The following is an 18,539-nucleotide window of genomic DNA, read 5'->3' on the forward strand; positions in this document are numbered from 1 at the left end:
AACATCACCCGTACAATGTTCTCTTTACTTTTCCTCTGAAGCTTCTTTCCGAGCCAAAAACCTTTGGCAGGTCAACCTGTTGATATTCAGCGAACACCATATCACGCCTCACTCTTCATCAACGTGTGTTGCAAATGTGAGAGGATGGCTGGTACCAGGCACAATATCTGGGGGAAAAATACAGTGGATGTTAGTTTTGCCTCGAGAGCGGGACTGAGGGGGCCACTTGTTTTAGCTAACAAGCAATTGTTACACTAACAGCCAAACAACCTCACAGAGTCCAATAAAACACCGGGGTATCTTCACGCGCAATCAACCCTTTTTTTTTTTTTAAATTTCGAACTGCGAACTTGCACGTCCATGTTGTCAACTAACCTCATCTGCACAACACAATATACGGTACTCCTGCTGCATCCGGCTTCAATATCCTTTGGCCCGAGCGATACCGTACTTTGCCTCCCTCCGCCAAAGCCTTTGCTGTCATACCAGAGCTGGGAAAAAATGTTACCCGGCCCTTTTTCCCCTCGTGTTTCGACTACGCTTTTCGTGTCTGCCCTCCGGTATTGATACTGCGAATCTGACTTCCATCTGGTTCTGTCATGACTCTCTCTGCGATGTTGACGTTAAGCGTGGCATCGTTACGTGTGGAAAACAAGAGATTCGTTTTAAAAAGAAATATTTTGGAGTGACTTTCCCTCAGTTCATTGAAAAGGAGAACAACGAATATTTATGTTTTTGTCCAATTCCGATGCATTATTATGGGATATGCATCCCATACAGCGTAAGTGTCAAATCATTTCAGACAAGAGCACTCCGAGACCACAAACCTCAACCAAGGCTGAGGGCTCTGTCCCAAAAGGTCCCTCATGTCCAAAAGTTACATTCCTATCTCTCCCAGTATTTAGTTACTTGTAGCTAGTCACGAGGTCTATCCAGTAAAATTCATGTACATATACACAAGGAACTTTTGTATGATAATTCGGTTAACAACATGAATTAAAACCATAACTTGATTACTGTTGTTGAAACAGCAGTTGTTTAGTAAAGCACTTATTCTTATAGATTCTTAAGACCTTTGACCTACAAGTTCGACATTGCTTTTGTTTTGTCTTGCCTTTACATTGCAACATTGGTTGGTTATGCATGTTAAATATGATCCTTATTTTGCATCATTCAAAAGTTACAGCTAATGTTAAATTATTGTTGTATAGTCCAACAATGATGGAATAGGTCAAACAGGTTAAATAAATTCGTATGTAACCTTTGACCTAAAAATATAACTGTGACACTGGCTTTGGCTGTGACGTTAACCTTACCCTAATCTTTGGCATCAGTAGTGAATTGTGCTTGACAAATATGAAGTCTCTGTCTTGCATAGTTCAAATTTTATGGTCAGTTTCAAATTTTGACTTGACTTTTGACCCATAAGGACGACCTTGACCTAGATTTCTACCTATCTATTATCTTAATTAAAGGCATGCACATTCGAGATATGAAGTATAATTTCACACAGTTAAAATATTATGGACAAGGTTAAATTCCTGTTTGACCTTTGACCCCTGAAAGGTCAGAAATAAACAGTCTTATCTCTCCCAAAATTCAATCCCATCTTGCAAGTCGCAGGGCCTATTAGCATTGCCAGAAATTTCGTAAAAATCAGCGCAACTTTCCGGATGAGCCTGTTTTGAGGATGATTATCATCAGTTATTTGAGTGTATTATTATACCTGTCACTCGACGCTTAGCTAAAATAGCATGAATAACATTTTGGGGTTCATTGATAAAAGATAATTATGCAATAGATTTTGCTGGAATGGGTCATAAATACTTAAGAATATGATGTTTAGCAAGTGAATTCCAGACATACAGGTAATTAAAATGACCTTCATACATACAAATGCTGGCCAACGATTAAAGCCTTGACTTCTTCTACAGCAGTGTTCCAGTAGATGTAGGGCAGTTAAAATATTTCAACACAACAAGCAATAAAATGTAATTGCTCTCAGAAACCTCATGAGTTCTTCCATATTCACAGAAGATGGGAATTTCCCAAGGGCATCAGGCTTAGCTTAACAGGTTTGGCCAGCTTTTGCCTGACACAACACAATGTTCTTGATAATCTACAACTGGTTTACAAACCGGTGAAATTTGCTTTAAACAACCTTTTCAGTAAAGTTCCTTGACACTCTTCACAAACACTATTACACACGAGAAAATCATCAAGACAGGCTTCACAGTATGAAAATCATACGCAACAGAATACATCCTCATATGAAAGGTAATGATGTGTTTCATACCAAACATTTTACCCTAGCTGTCATAATCATTCGGGCATAAAACCCTGGTACCTCATACCCTCTTGGTGTAGAAATTGTAGTCGTTACAATCCTCTATTCCTGACACAGTGTGGACCTAAGAAGGGCCTCCAAAAATGAGCAAGTAAAAAATGCGTAATCGAGTTTTCTGCACATCACATAATCAAGGCCACCGAAACTTTAACCCCGGACCGGTGGTGGCCTGGCCTATATCATTGCCAGACGCACGATTTGGCTAACTTTAACCTCAAAGAAAAAAAAAAAAAACTAATAAGGCTAGAGGGCTGCAATTTGGTATGTTTGATGATCGGAGGGTGGATGATCACCATACCAATTTGCAGACCTCTAGCCTCAGTAGTTTTTAAGTTCTAAGGGCGGACGGAAAAAAGTACTGACGGACAGACAAAGCCGGCACAATAGTTTTCTTCTGCAGAAAACTGAAAAGGACGCTGATTTCAGGTAATGATGAATCTTTGATTTTTCACTACCAAAAATTTAGCGCTGGCGTTATTATCAGACACAAATGCTACTGATAATGTCTCAGTAAACATGGCTTAACCTCTTTCTTCAAGTAATTTTATTTCTCGTGGAATATCAACAGAAATATCCGCTGCATGTTTGTAAAAGATTCAAGCAAACCAACATAATTGTAATCTGAAATGTTTTACATTTCGGCAGCCGTGCATCACCCTTTGTGACAATACTGCCCTAAAATGGAAAACTGCAGTATCAGCAAAATTTTCGAAACTGAGATATGCCACCTGTTGGGCTCGTGAAACACTAATACACAAGTTACTACAGTTTCAGAATAATTCTTCATTGCTTTATTTAGGGGGTCCCATTTGTAGTATCTGCAAAATCAGTAGTAAGGCAAGGGAAAACTGCAGTATCTACCATTTTTCTCAGTTTTGTATTTTTGCAGATACTGCAGTCTTCCATTTTAGGGCAGAATACGTATCCAAGTGACTTCCTCTATCCCAGATTTCTACTATCCTCTTCTTAAAATTAGAGCAATTTTATCAGCAACTTTTCGGAAAATTTAGACAGCAACCCGAGATTCTCAAAAACGCGAGATTGCAAATCTCAGGAAGTTCAAGGGAATGGAATGGAATATACAATTTTGGCCAAAGGCCAAGCGCTGGGACCTATGAGGTTATTCAGCTCTGAAACTGAAATTGACAGTAAAAAAAGTCTGAAAGGTGTGACAGGAGGAAAACCTCGTAGTTGCACTATGAATCAATTGTTGGAAGAGGATAAAAAGTGAGACGGAAGAAAGAGAATACGGACGGAGGTACAGTAAAAGGAACGAAAGGCGTTGCAGCTAGGGGCCGAAGGGACGCTGCAAAGAACCTTCAGTAATGCCTACAGTTGCACCGACGGCACTAACCCCCTACGGGGCAGGAAGTTCTAGCAAAGCGTCAACATAAGAGGCTCGCTAATTTCAGTTCTCTTTTCAACTTCCCGGGGGATGCAACGTGTATCCGGAAACTTCCTTTCAGCAGGATGCAATCAATCAGGCGAAAGAGAGAGGGTTGGAGAGAAAGATTTACAATTTGAGTCCATTTTTGTGAAGCATTGCTACCTGGCTCCCCAAACTAAGGCAAATCAACGAAAAATGTTTAAAGATTTACAGCAAAGGGCTTTGTAGACATGCTGAAACTCCCCACCCAGCAAAAGAAGCGATCCAAAATCAAATTGGACTGATCATCAATCTAATTGAAATCGTTCATTTTTAAAATGACCCGAAGTATAACGGCTGAGCTGAATCATCTGTCGTGTACGAGTGTGTGACTTTAACACTAAAGAGAAACATGCCACTGAGTATATTTAAACAAATTGTAAGTTTTGAAGCTAAACTGAAATGGAATGGCCTGCGAAGGCTACGAAGGAAAAAAGAATTGTTTCTAGCTTGCCTTAAAGATGGAAAGCAAAGATGAGAGTGGCTGTTGTAAACGAACAGGACAAAGTTTGAAAAAATAAAAATAACCAGAGCACTGCAAATGCGTTAGTCCTGGGACTTTGTCCGGAAGAAAATGCGACGAAAAGAAATCTGGGAGAGTTTGAATCCTTGCTGAGAGGCTTTGGAAAAGGGTTAAATGGGACAGAGTTATGTGAACGTTAAAACAGGCAACACAGAGAACTGAATGGCTGGTATTTTTTTGGGATAGATGAGTGAGAGAGAGAGAGACAGAATGAAAACGCAAATATTTTTCTGGAAATCTAGTCAGAAAGTAGCTTGTTTATTAGAATGTATGGTTTCGTATATGTATATATATATGTATATATATATGTGTGTGTGTATGATGTATGTATATACGTATAGAAATATATATATATATATATATATATATATATATGTATATATATATGTATATATACATATATATATATATATATATATATATATATATATATATATGTGTGTGTGTGTGTGTGTGTGTGTGTGTGAAACAATGGTGTGTGTGTGTGTGAGAATTTTGAAATTATAGAGCTGCCATTTGGAAGATGATAAGGGTACATGCAGGTGAGTTCAAGGTCATTTGCTGACAGCCATTCAAGGTTTTCATGACAGAGGTGAAGAGTTTGTTAGGATATGTTGACAGGAGAGTGACTGGTTTAAGGTGCAAACGTCGATCTGATAGTAAAGTGCGTTATGACTCCTTAGTTATTTGATGTCTTTACGGAATGGAATATTGTGAGAAGTCGGAGGAGAGACTAAAGATGCAAGTGTAAAATTGCAGGATATGAAATAGTTTAAGAGGAACCATAACAAGTAATGAGTTGTTTGACACAAGATTATGTAACAAGGGTTTGAGGACTAATAGTCTCCCTCCTCTTCTTTTAACGTGCTTGTTTTCCCATTTGTATGGGGGTAAGCACGATGCCTTCTTTTGAGGGAATTTGATTTGGCTTTTAGGGTAGACTGTAGTCTCGATTGGCTGCCCTGCCTGTCATCGCTTAGACCCCAGTAGCGTATGTACATGTATTGTACCAGTCACCAGCGCCCTTTTCTCCCAGCATCGAGGAGTCGTTGCGCGGTTAGGTCGACAGTCGAGACGTGTGAGGTGTCTGTTATGTTTTTAGATGTTGGAGTGGCTTTGTTTGCGTGTTTATTAGTCTGTAACACCCATTAGCTTTTGTGATGCAAAGATTGTCTGGCGGCCAGGCAATCTTCAGAAAATCTTTGCATCACATCCACTGTTCCATGAATACAAGTCCCATGTGTTAACCATTCGTTCAAAACGCATGCTATTTGTCCTCAAATCCTTGTTAAATAATCTCATGTCAAACAACTCATTAACTATAAAGGTTCCTCTTAAGTTATTTCATATCCTGCAATTTTACGCTTACATCTTCTGTCCCTTCTCTGAGGTAATCTTATTTTTTGTCGAAGGATGAGAAAGGATGGATTATTGGATGGACACCATAGCCATTAGTAAATATCAAATCAGCAAAACACTATTATCAGAGTGAATGGTGTTTTCTTTTAGTTATTACGTATACTTTACAGAAAATAAACAAAATAAACCTGTAGCACGCCTTGTTAATTAAATGCACCTAATGCCAGGGCTATATGGTCCTCGCCGGCGTGGCTGTCGTGTACTGAGTAGTGATATGATGGGGTAGGCAGGGGCCGAGGCCACCTGCCCGAGTTCGAACGAGACCTACTCGCCAGTCTGGTTCTTTAGCCCCGCAGCTGTCACACAAGCTCGGCTGCCGGTTTCATGATACCACGGTACGACAGTGGCGGCTGAACCAAACGGGTTTTATCTGTCTGTTTCGATGCAGTGTGTATGGGGAGAGAGATTTGGTTACCAATTTTTATTTCATTGAGAGTTTATATATATACATACATACACACACACACACACACACACACACACACATATATATATATATATATATATATATATATATATATATATATATATATATATATATATATATATATATATATATATATATATATATATATATATGAAAACAGGAAAATAGTAGAAGATCAGTATTTGTTGTTGTCCTGTGATATTCTTCTATACTAAAATTACCGGCATCTTATATGGTGTTTGAGCACTTGTGTGTGTGTATATATATATATATATATATATATATATATATATATATATATATATATATATATATATATATATATATATATATATAGCAAGAAAATTACTGGATGGAAATAACTCGCTTTCACATTTTACATTAAAAATGCAATTTATTTTGAAACACTGAATGAGGAATAGGCAAAACTTTCACACGTTTCATTCATATTAAATTTGCAGAGGGGAAGGTCGTGAGTTAGCTAGATGTATCAATGTCTAAAACACAATAACTGGGAACTCATAGATGTCTACATACATCTATAGAATTAAACGAAATATCTAAAAACACTCGACATTTACGCGGTAGTTGCACAAATGTGTACCTGACGTCAGCACTGAACTGAACCGTCAATATGATACGTATACAGTCACATATACCCGTGATTCTCAAACACATGCAAATCATTTTCCTATATACCATTAAGATTTTCAATCCCGTTATTGTTGATAGCTGAAACGTACCTCAGAAATACTTATCTAGCTTCCCTTTATCGCTTTCAGAACTGAGTTAAACCTTATTTTCATTTTTCATACCACGGAAGTGGCAAAGTCACAGTATTGTTTGTGTTGAGATATCGCGATTTTCGTACTAAAACTTTGATTACAGTAACACTTACATCTTTGTAATTTCATAACGACATTCCTCTTTCAAAGGAAAGGAAAGGAAAAACACCTTCCACACGATTAGGTGTTTTTATGACTTTGGAAAAAAAAGTTCAGTGTCTTTTCTTATCGCTAGCTTATTAGATTACAGTTTCTTGAATCTCAGTCTTACTTCCCCGTAGGAAAGTAGCGCCGTCAGCGCACACTGCGGGATTACTTCGAGGCTCTTTGCAGCGTCCCTTCGGCCCCCTAGCTGCAGCCCCTTTCATTCGCTTTACTGTTCCTCTGTTCACATTCTCTTTCTTCTACCTTACTTTCTAACCTCTCCTAACAATTGTTGCAAAGTTTTCCTCCTTTTTACGCTTTTAAAACTTTTCTACTCTCAATTTCCCCTCCAGAGCTGAATGACGTCATCACAGGTCCCAGCGCTTGGCCTGTGGCCTGAACTTTGTACTATTCCATTTCTCGTCTTAATTAATAGTCTTCAGTCACTACTCCTTCACCGCCGATACCGAGAAGGTCCTGAACGGTGATTAATACGTGAATAAATTCATACCTTAACGATGGGACCACGAAAAGAAGTGTTCGTATATCAGCACGGAAGGAGGGGCACACAGGAAGAGATTTGGGAAACAAAAGCAACGCAACCGAAATGATTTTACGCGTGGTATTTGGCAGCGGAGTATTCGAAAAGATTAAAACAACATATGCCATGCCCCCCGGCACTGTATGCTAATTGACATTTGAGGTCAAAGGACCTCGATTCATTTTACTTTTCAATGACGAATTTCCATTCATGAGGCTCCGTATCATTTTGAAGTTTAATGTCGGAATAACGGAAGTGCTCCTCTAGATTATATTGTACGACTACAGCTTTTGCTATCGACTTGTCACTATAAATACTCTCATAGGTTTCGTTTCTATTGCATGGGAGTTTAAAAGCAATTGCATCTCTGTGTGCCAGTCGACCAATTTCTGAAGTGCCTGATGCCCTGTAACTGGTAAGAACAAACTTGAATACTTAAGCGTTTTAACCAGCTTTAAATAAAAAAGAACCTTTCGTTTCTTTCGAAAATAGTCTGCAATTAAATGCACGATCAGCGATGGAAAAGTGGAATTTTTATTGCTCAGAGCGAATTCACACAAACATTCTCCTCCTGAAACCTGTCACCCTGAACTGCCGCTCACCCAATACAATTTTCGCTATGCAGACATAAAATCATTTTCATACTCCCCCTAAGCGGGGGATCCACGAATTATCTAAGTATTTACTAAACATTTCTGGGGGCAGTTCTCTGAGCGTTGTCGTATTTTTAATATTTTTTTTATTTCCAAAGACCATTTGTTCTCGATGAAAGTTAATTAAGAAGCGCTAAACCTTTTGCTAATGTGAGCATTAACGCTGGATGAAATCATTACAGACAAAACCTCGTTCTTCCGGTTGGTTGATAATGCTGTTTAATGGTTACACATTTATTCTTTTTTATTCTTTTATGGAATGGAATATAGAATTTTGGCCCAAGGCCAAGCACTGGGACCTACGAGGTCATTCAGCCCTGAAACGGAAATTGATCGTAGAACGGTTTTGACAGGCGTAACAGGAAGAAAACCTCATAGCAGTTGCACTGTGTAACAATTGTTAGGAGAGGGTGGAAAGTAAGATGGAAGAAAGAGAATAAGAACGGAGGTACAGTAAAAGGAATGAAAGCGGTTGCAGCTCGGGGCCGAAGGGACGCTGCACAGAACCTTAAGTAATGCCTACAGTGCACCGCATGAGTTGCACTGACGGCAATGCCCCCTACGGGTTTTATTCTATTATAATCTATTTATTACTTTATTCATTTTGATAAATTTCTCTTCTTTATCTTCCATCGCATAATCCTTCCCCCGACACACACAGGTGAAACCATAAATAAGACCTCTCTCTCTCTCTCTCTCTCTCTCTCTCTCTCTCTCTCTCTCTCACCATCATCATCACACATATCCACTTGTTTACCCCTCATCGTTAACCGGTTTCGCTTCGCTAGAATATCAGTCATGTTAATTGAATGGGGTTACGCTTTTTGTTACGTGGATTTACGAAGGGTAAGGGAATAATCAATTCTGAAATGAATGCTTTCGCTGAACATGAAGAAGCTTCTGTCGGTGATATTTACACAAATCAGTTCGTGAATTGGCAATGAAACTTTCATTCATAAATGGATGAGGAACTTACAAATAGATAAATGAATAATTACATAAATAAGTAAATAGATAAGTAAGTAAATAAAAAAGTAATAATAATAAATAGAGAAGTTGCACTGATCAGCAGCTTTTAAACAGTCATTCGACTCGCTGTATTTTCAGTGTTGAAAATTAAATCAGTATCTGTGTGCTCTTGCATGTGCGAAGAACGCATTCACGCACATACCCACAGGAAGTAAGCAATACCACTGATACCCTTAGCCCGGATGTGCTTATGAACGTGGCACAGCAGACCCATCTTAAGAAGTGAGTCACCCATGATTGCGCAGCTCAGCCCTCATTTTGCTTTGCTAGCACTTGATATCTCTCTCTCTCTCTCTCTCTCTCTCTCTCTCTCTCTCTCTCTCTCTCTCTCTGAGAATCGCCTAAAGAGCTTTTAATAAGATTTCTCGACTCGGCCTAGCCATCATTACCAAATAAGATTAGAGTGAAATGGACAGATGCCCGCAATTTAGACAAGTTTTTTTTTCTCTATACCGGAATGGGATGGAATGTAATACAAAATTAAGGCCAACCTACGAGGTCAGTCAGAGCTGTAGGCGGGAAATTGACAGTAAAAAGGTTTGAAAGGTATAACAGGAAGAAAACCTCAAAGCAGTTGCTCTATGAAACAATTGTTAGGAAAAGGTGGAATATAAGATGGGAGAAAGAGAATAAGAACGGAGGTACAGTAAAAGGAATGAAAGGGGTTGCAGCTATGGCCCGAAGGGACGCTGCAAAAAGCCTTTCAGTAATGCCTACAGTGCACCACGTGAGGTACACTGACGGAACTCTCCCCATAAGGGATTTCCTCTATATCAACGACGGGCAGCAAAATATTAATCTCTTTTTGGGAAATTACTTAATTTAATAGTCTCAGTCACTGATATTGTGATGTAAAACTGTTAATAACTCATGTACGTCTAGTCCAAAATGTATAATTTTATGTCATTTGTATTCTCCTAGAGACTGATAAAAGATTCCAATGCTAATATAAGCAAATGGCAGCCGATCGTGCATTTTCAGATTAGCGTGACGAGCGGGTGAATAATTCAGAGGCGCCATGAAATATGTTTTCGAAAAGAGTAAAAGGAAATATTTTGAAATCAGTTTTCTGTATTTTCGCACAGTTTCCAGCCTAAATTATTTGAACGGTGTTTTGATGGCTTTTCAACGAAACGTTCATGTTGGCATGAAATTGTGCTTGAACTCAGTTGCATGACTACAGAGACATAAAAAGTCCTAGACCATAAGTAACAGCTAACTGAACAGCGCGTGATACACTGTCTCCTTTTACAACACATTTGAAGTCAAATCTACCATTGCACACTTCTGAAAGTCATGTTTGCATGTTAAAAGGAAATTAGGTAATGTTGTTATTATCACGACTTTCCGTATGAAATGATCTGTTTCATATAACTTATTTATTAGACCTATACAGAAATGACAGAACACGAAGAACACAAGACATGTATTTGCAATCGCCAGCAGGTTTCATTATGATGATGGAGAGAGAGAGAGAGAGAGAGAGAGAGAGAGAGAGAGAGAGAGAGGATGAACAACAAAGCAAGAAAAAGAGAAATGACGAACATGCCTCCGTCTTTTTTTCCCCCCACTTATGTTGATGCCGTTGCCATGGTAACCATCTCCCGGCTTATGTGTTCTCGATAGCGGTCGAGATTTCTCGATCCCCCTTACTTAATTAGAATCAATGAGATTGTAAGTCTTTCGCCGATAGGATCCATCAACAGGTCGATGGGCGGAGAGCAAATAGTGGCCTATGCCACGAGGAGATACGCGAAAGGTCGTTATTGTATACCGCGTGTACTAAAAATCATGGATAAACGCATTAAAATATTTTAGATAAATAAACGACAACAACAAGCATATGTAATTGAGAGAGAGAGAGAGAGAGAGAGAGAGAGAGTCTAGATGTAAAAAGCTAAAACGCTTCTTTCCGAGAACAGGTCTCATCAGTCGCTATCCTCCCGTTCACATACTTTCTGTTGTAGATTTCTTCATATCACAATATCCGCAGGCCATACGGAATCAGGGGAAATTCGTCTTTACCGTTATCGTTAAAGCTGATGTTTTCCCCCGCACGTTTATAATGAGCATGAATAAGCGACGACGTGCTTAACACTTGAACTGAACTTCTGGTTTTTCCACTCGCCTAAATCGTTCGCTAAACTCCTAAGTAACTACACTGCAAACCAAATGAAAAACTGCAATGGTCCAGAAATACTATATATGAAGGAACTCATTCAAAAAGTGAATGATATATTATTTTCCCACTAATAAAATTTCCACCAGTTATACCAATGACAGTGTTTATCACTTTCCCACCTCCTTAACTGAGGCTGCATATGTTAAAGGGTTTAATGCATGTGATGCATTCCAGACATTATGCAATTCACTCTGAAAATAAATCGTAAGAAGGAATTACTGTTACAGGAATCCGCCTTTCACGATACCGCCAATCTCCTTGATTTAATGTCAGACCCAAGAATTTCCGAATCGATCAGTCGTCCCTGCTCGGACCATACAGTGCTAATCTCGCCTCTGCGACAACATCTTCACATGAATAAACTCTGGCAAAGAAAGAAAAAAAAAAAAACACGTAACAGATTTCGCCTCATTCGTTTGCCTTTGGCCAATGTCAAACGGTTGTTGCTAGGGTGCGATCACTAAAGAAACCGAACGAAAACAATGAAAAATCAGTGGCCAAGGTCACAACGACACTCAACCACGTGGTAACCAACTGGGCAACGGGTGACGGATGTTGCCAGACATTGTTTTTGCTCAACTTTTCTAATTCGATGTTTAACTTCTATGCAGTTCATCTTTCTAATAAGAACAAGAAACGCAGCTTGCATATATAAACGATTAAGTTCCGCCTAGAGCTTTATGCAAGAGTATAAAATAAACTCTTACGGCGACCAGGCAGCGACTTGGGGTATGCTCAACTTTGGGGCGTTACCAAATAACAAGAAAACTTCATCGTACCCTCTTCTTCCTTTCAGTAGTCGGTCGTCTAGACGTGTGATTGTGGTCTCCCTGGAAAGAGAAAGCCGGCAGGAATTCGGTTCTAAATTCGACTACGAGATGGCATCTCCTAAGAAGTTAGGTGAGTTATCGGAACCTGAAATGTTGCCTGTTATCATTTGGTAAACACGAGTTATACGACGGTATTGCCAAGTCAGTCAAATTGTTTGCTGAGATTTATATACCGGCGTTAAGCAATGGCTCTCTGCTCAGGGAACTTGTTGGCCCACGAGGTAATAAAAGACCGCATTTCCGTGGACTACACAAAGAAAGGCCAACAGGACACGTAGCCTAACAATTGCAATCAAACTAACAATATATCCCCACCAGGACAGGTTTTGTGTTCCCTGTCTATATTGTGAAAATTCCGTTGATGTATATAACTAATTTTTGTCTCATTGAAGAGATGACATCGCTCACTGCAGCATTCAGGGCATAGTTAATTTATTATTTATGTGGACTGATCTGTAGCCCATAATGAATTGTTTACCCAAAGTTGAACAAGTTTGTGGCTGAGGGTCTGTCCTGGTTTTATGACAAACTTGTATGTTGCAAGTAGATCTACTTTACTTTGGCATAACTTGTGTTAGTAGTCAAAAGTCTAAAGTTGAAAACTAGTTTTAGAAATTGCCGTTTATTTAATTTTTATCGCATATACGCGGCTGCATGATTTCAAAGACAATTGCGAATTGCAAAATGATAGTTGCTGCTGTTTGCAAGAAATTTTTGAAGTTTCGGTGTACCGGTATGTCGAAGGGAAGGTTCAGGCAGGATGTTTGAGATTTGCTGTGCTCTTTGACTCGTTCCGTCACTCTTCAGCTGTAATTCCCTTCGATGTTTTAGATCATCTTTGAGTAGGTCACATCAGCGTGGCAGGACACCAAACAGACAAGTAGCCATTTCAATTAGGTTAGGCCTAATGCTGATGTGGGTTCAGAATAGCAGAATGCGGTGGGTTTTATTGGAGCTGTTACTTGAAAAGGGCTTATTGAATTTAGGTTGGTATGTTCAAATTAATGTTGTAACATACTTGAAAATTCTCTCTCTCTCTCTCTCTCTCTCTCTCTCTCTCTCTCTCTCTCTCTCTCTCTCTCTCTCTCTCTCGTGTGTGTGTGTGTGTATGTGGTTGGTTTCTTGGAAGAGAACTTGTATGACCTTGGAGACCAGCATAAGCCTAACGGCTGCGTTAGGCCTCCAGTGGAGCCATCTGAGAACAAGACTACCAGTGACATATACTGTACTGTACACTATTAATATTCTTAACCGCAAAATCAAACTATAATTTATATCTAGAAAAGTGAAGACCAACAAATTACTTGAAATATTACAACAGTAAAATTATACTAAAATGTTAGTGACCGAGCTTGTTAAGTAATCTTAATTTACAGAGCAGTAGCCAGTCACCCAACTTAATTACAATTATTTTAGGCTTAGCTTCTTCCGTACCGGGTCATTCTTAAGGGAGAAGAGACTCGTGACATCCACAATATCAAATGAAATCAGCGTAAATCGAATCAGTCACTCTCCCCCATTAATGAAAGCTTGAAATAAAAATCAAGAACCAAACCGACTGCTAAACGGCGACGAAAAGGTCCTACTCACACACACAACACACACACACACACACACACACACACACACACACACACATATACATATATATATATAGATATTTATATAGATATATATATTAAACTTCAGGGGCGCACTACAGCAAAAGCTCATGCCAGCGCAGGGAGGCTGGCTTAATCTACAACGAACGAGCATAGGCGTCACCCCTTTGATGAAATTAGTGCCCCGCGAGGTGGGGCCAAATATGTTTAACAAAAATGCGAGGGAGGGGTTAATATGTCATTATCTCATTAAGTATATTTTATTGACACAGAAATGGTTTTGAACATTTGATATCCATTGTAGTTTGATACTTTTTCATATAGACGCTATCAAACCAAGCACTGGGCACTTTTGGCCATTTGACGCCAAGACGGTGAAAGAGGGAGCTGGGGTGGTTGGATCTAGAAAATAAAGATGAAGTATTAGGATGTAAAGATGCAACTGAGTCAAAGCCCAACAGTCGCACTAAGTCATGGTTAGAGAGTTGGACAGTGAGACTGAAGAAAGAAAGCGAGAGTGGAGGGAAAGTAATCGGCTAAAACTAGGGGTCGAAGAGGTTATAGCCATCGCAATGAGTACCCGTTTGTTATCGGTACCTTGACGTATGCGGTTTTTGTTAAATTTTGCCCTATAAATATTGTTTTCTTTTATAAATCGAAGTTGGGCTCTGTTTATTATTCATATTTAAACAGTATTAGTCTTGATAATGGCATGGTCCGTTTACAAAGATTAGTAGAGTAGTGTGATTACAGACGCATTTATCATGATGTAATATTTGTCAGTAGTTCAAACGTACAGAGGTAGTTTTGTGTAGGCAGTCTGGCCATGAGCGAGCGCTTGATCAGTAGCTTAAACAGCAAAAAAGAAAGTTTTTGCATCGTAAGCGACTGAAGCTAAAGCAGTCTCAGATTCTTGTAAAAAAAAATGCTTCAGTTGAGTTATTATTGAAAGACAACCAGGAATTAAGCTAGGCAGCCGGAATGTCCTTCTACAAATTCTTTTACAGACTATATATATATATATATATATATATATATATATATATATATATATATATATATATATATATATATATATATATATATATATATATAATATATATATATAATATATATATATATATATATATATATATATATATATATATATATATATATATATATATATATATATATATATATATATATATATATATATATATATATATATATATATATATATATATATATTATATATATATATATATATATATATATATATATATATATATATATATAATATATATAGTGTGTATACACCTTATAGATGTAATTGTAGTCAATTTACACAAATGGGTTCCATAAATTGCAGTCATTTCTCAGCCTAGACTATATTGAACACCGGATCCCAAATTAGATTATGTTCACGGACGTAGATAGGAAACGAGGCTATTGAAAAAAAACCCTCGGCCCTAAATGGATAAATTCCAAATGCTTCTGTTAAACTTAGAATAAGAAAACACTCTAAACTTAGTTTTAAATTTTCAGAAAAGTTAGAAATTTAGAGAGAATTATGTACACATTTGAAATATCTCAAAAATGCGTGTAGCATCAGTATGAAGTTTGTATATCAGTAAATAGCTTGAATATAGCCTAGTTGATGCTTATTTATATTTTTTTCGAACAAAACTTGTTGGAATTAATTGCTTTAAAGTGTATTCAGTAATTTTGAACTAATTCGTCTATACAACAAAATCATTTTACCTACTAATAATCGATGATCGGTGGACAGCTTGGGATTGTACATGTGAAGTCTAAGTATCAGCAGATTTTACTAAGCACATTACTAGTTTGTGGGTAATCTTCTGTGACTGGTTTGTGCTCAGGAGTTGTTAAAAACTGTCTTGCCCACCACGGGAGCTGCGGCCTCCCGAATGGGACGCTAATCTCGTCCACTGCAGCCATACTCAAGGTCCTTGGCCATACTTGCGTACCATACGAGCCCATGGGGAAGGGTGGGGGTAGGACCCACTATATACCATGTGGGTCCTGAGTGGGGGTTGCCTCGGACTGAGATCTCACGCTCAAGAATGTCTCTTTACGTGTTTGCGTGTTAAATGGTCTTTCATATCTCGTCTGACATTCGGCAGTTTAGGAATCATTCTAGCCCTCGTTCTTTCCTGAGTTTGTGGCATAAACTTAGAACCTGTCAGTTCCTGATAAGTGATTCTAGGTTTTTTCTAACAGACGGGTGATTCAAGGTTTTTCAAAATTGTCAGTTCCTGACGAATCGGGTGATTCGAGGTTTTTCTAGACTGTCAGTTCCTGACGGGTGAATCGAGGTTTTTCTAACCCGTCAGTTTCTGACGATGGCCCAAGGTTTTTCTAACCCGACAGTTTTTGGTGGGTGATTGTAGTTTTTTCTGTTCCCTCTCACCTAGACTTGACAAGATGCTTTTGTGCGGTAAGAGCTGTGAAATGCTACGGGAGGCGTTTTAGAGGAACTTTTCGTTTTCACGAGTAATGATGGCACAGGTGTGTGGAGACGCCAGACCACCTTTCCCTCATTCTACCTGATGGACGTTGCTGGAAAATCCTTGGCTACCTTTTCTTTGGGATCTCTGGTGGCTGCTCAACGGGTTGTTTAGTCACCCAAGCCCCGCTCAGACAAAAAGCAATACATAAGGTACTCGGAGGGCATAACGCTGTAAGTTTAATGATTGAGTGACTGGGTCCTTCTCTTCCTCCCCCTGCGAATTGGCAGCCAGACAGAGGACGCGCTGTATGGGGCTAGGTGCTTCGGCTTATAAGATGTGACTCCCTCCGTTCTTATAAAGGGAGTCGTGGGAGAGGTTGCAGAACTATCGCCTGAACCTAGCAATTATACTGACCAGATTTTACCTGCCTTCCGACTTGTGGTACCCCTTTAAGGGGCTACATTTGGTTCTTCGAGGTTTTCGTAAACAAGTCCAGACTCTTCTCACTCGAGCTCGGGGCATTGTAAACTCAGACCGTTAGGTTATAGGAGTCATTGCTCCGTTGCTCACTATCTTGAGCAGGAGCGTGAAATATCCGTGTGAAGATTCAGCTTGCCAGCTAGTTGGAAGGTCATTCAATCACCTAATGAGCGAGTCTCCTACATAAAGGGGATGGCTTTTATTTCCGTAGGAACACGTACCAAATTTCTGAAGTTATTTTTATTTACCGTAGGTATACGACCAGAGCCTTTTGTTATAACCCACCTCAGCTATCCATTTATCCATGATGCCAAAGGAAAAAGTTCAAATTAACTTATAGGACTCTGCTACAGGAATGGTCCACATTTTATTTATTTGTAACCTCATACCACATTGCTTTTAAGTTACAGTATTCTGGTTTATGAAACCGCCGACGTGTTGCAGGATTTCCTTTCCACTTACCCAGATCCAAATTTTGGAATCACTATCCAGTTAAAATAACAAACTTTTCAGGTTATGTAATGTATTTGAGTTTGGGATTTTTTAAGGAACATTCCTCATAGCTGTTTTTGTCAAGTTGTTTCATAGTTTGTAAGTTTTTTAAAAAGTGTCATAGCTCTTTCACACCAGTTTACGAACGGCATGTCAAAAATTGAGATCCTTGGTGTAAATCCAAAACCAAATTACATAAGCAGTCACAACCATGCCTGGCTAAACAAACATTGTCATACCAGAGCAATTCAGATCCTTTGGAAAGCAGTTTGTTCAAACTGGTCATGAAGGAAAACGAGAAGAATATCGAGCAAAAATCCTGTCGTTGATCTGCAGTGAAGCATACCAGAAACAGGTAATTTACAATAGTATGCTTCGGCACACCAAATTGAAATAAGGCAACTGTCCCTCCTTTATTCTTATGCTGGTTTATTTTTACAATGGCATTACTATTAGCCCCCATTCCGCCTATCAGGCGGGTCACTTTCATTGAATATTCTTGAATTACAAGTTTTGTCATGCCTGTTTTTGATGCATGTATGTTTGGTTTCTTCTTGAATGTAGGTAGCTTTTCAGTCGTTTTTTAGGACTTTGTCCCGCTTACTGAATAGTCTTGGTGCCCTGTGGTATGTTCATCCTTACCCGTGTATTTATACTTTCACTGTTATACTACTGTAGGAGGACTCAAATATTTTCAAGTTTCAGATTCCTAATCGTCCCCAGTAACGTCTTATAAAGTTAATGTTCATAAAACCCTGGGGTTTAATTTTTATCATAGCGTATAACCTCTGTCGTATATATGATAGGTCATTATGGAGAATGTTACAGCAGGTAATTCTTGTGGTAGCATAGCCTTTTTAATGTATCCTTGTTTTAAATGTCTATGAAAACTACGCTTCTTAGGTGGGAGTATATGATCTGTTACGTTTAATTTAGTTTCTGATCTGTCATGTTATGTTTAGCGAACAGTACTAATAATTATTGCTATATTTCTTGGGCATGTCTTTTACCGTGGACGTAGTGGATAAAAAAGTAATGTTGATGGTGTCTTGTCAAGTGAGTTTGTGGAAATAGCGGGGTTGTGATACGAGGGAACGTTGTCTCATCTTTGCCGCTTGAGTTTCATATAGCGGAGATGTAGGAAAAGGTGTAGAATTGCTTAACTAGAGTATTTTGGCACTAAGAATATGCAGATGATGCTTTA

General features: G+C 38.8%; 1 protein-coding gene across 1 annotated transcript in view; it reads left to right on the forward strand.

Moving 5' to 3' along the window:
• The first annotated feature begins 12,161 nt into the window (after positions 1-12,161).
• The window catches only part of LOC136850511 (bifunctional purine biosynthesis protein ATIC), a 66,230-nt gene continuing 59,852 nt past the window's right edge, over positions 12,162-18,539 (forward strand). The window contains exon 1 of the mRNA XM_067124092.1: positions 12,162-12,376. Coding sequence (XP_066980193.1) covers positions 12,208-12,376 — 169 coding nt within the window. The 5' untranslated portion in view covers positions 12,162-12,207. The remainder of the gene's footprint in view (positions 12,377-18,539) is intronic.

The sequence above is a fragment of the Macrobrachium rosenbergii genome, chromosome 22 (genome assembly GCF_040412425.1).
Source record: "Macrobrachium rosenbergii isolate ZJJX-2024 chromosome 22, ASM4041242v1, whole genome shotgun sequence".
Taxonomy (NCBI): Eukaryota; Metazoa; Arthropoda; class Malacostraca; order Decapoda; family Palaemonidae; genus Macrobrachium; species Macrobrachium rosenbergii.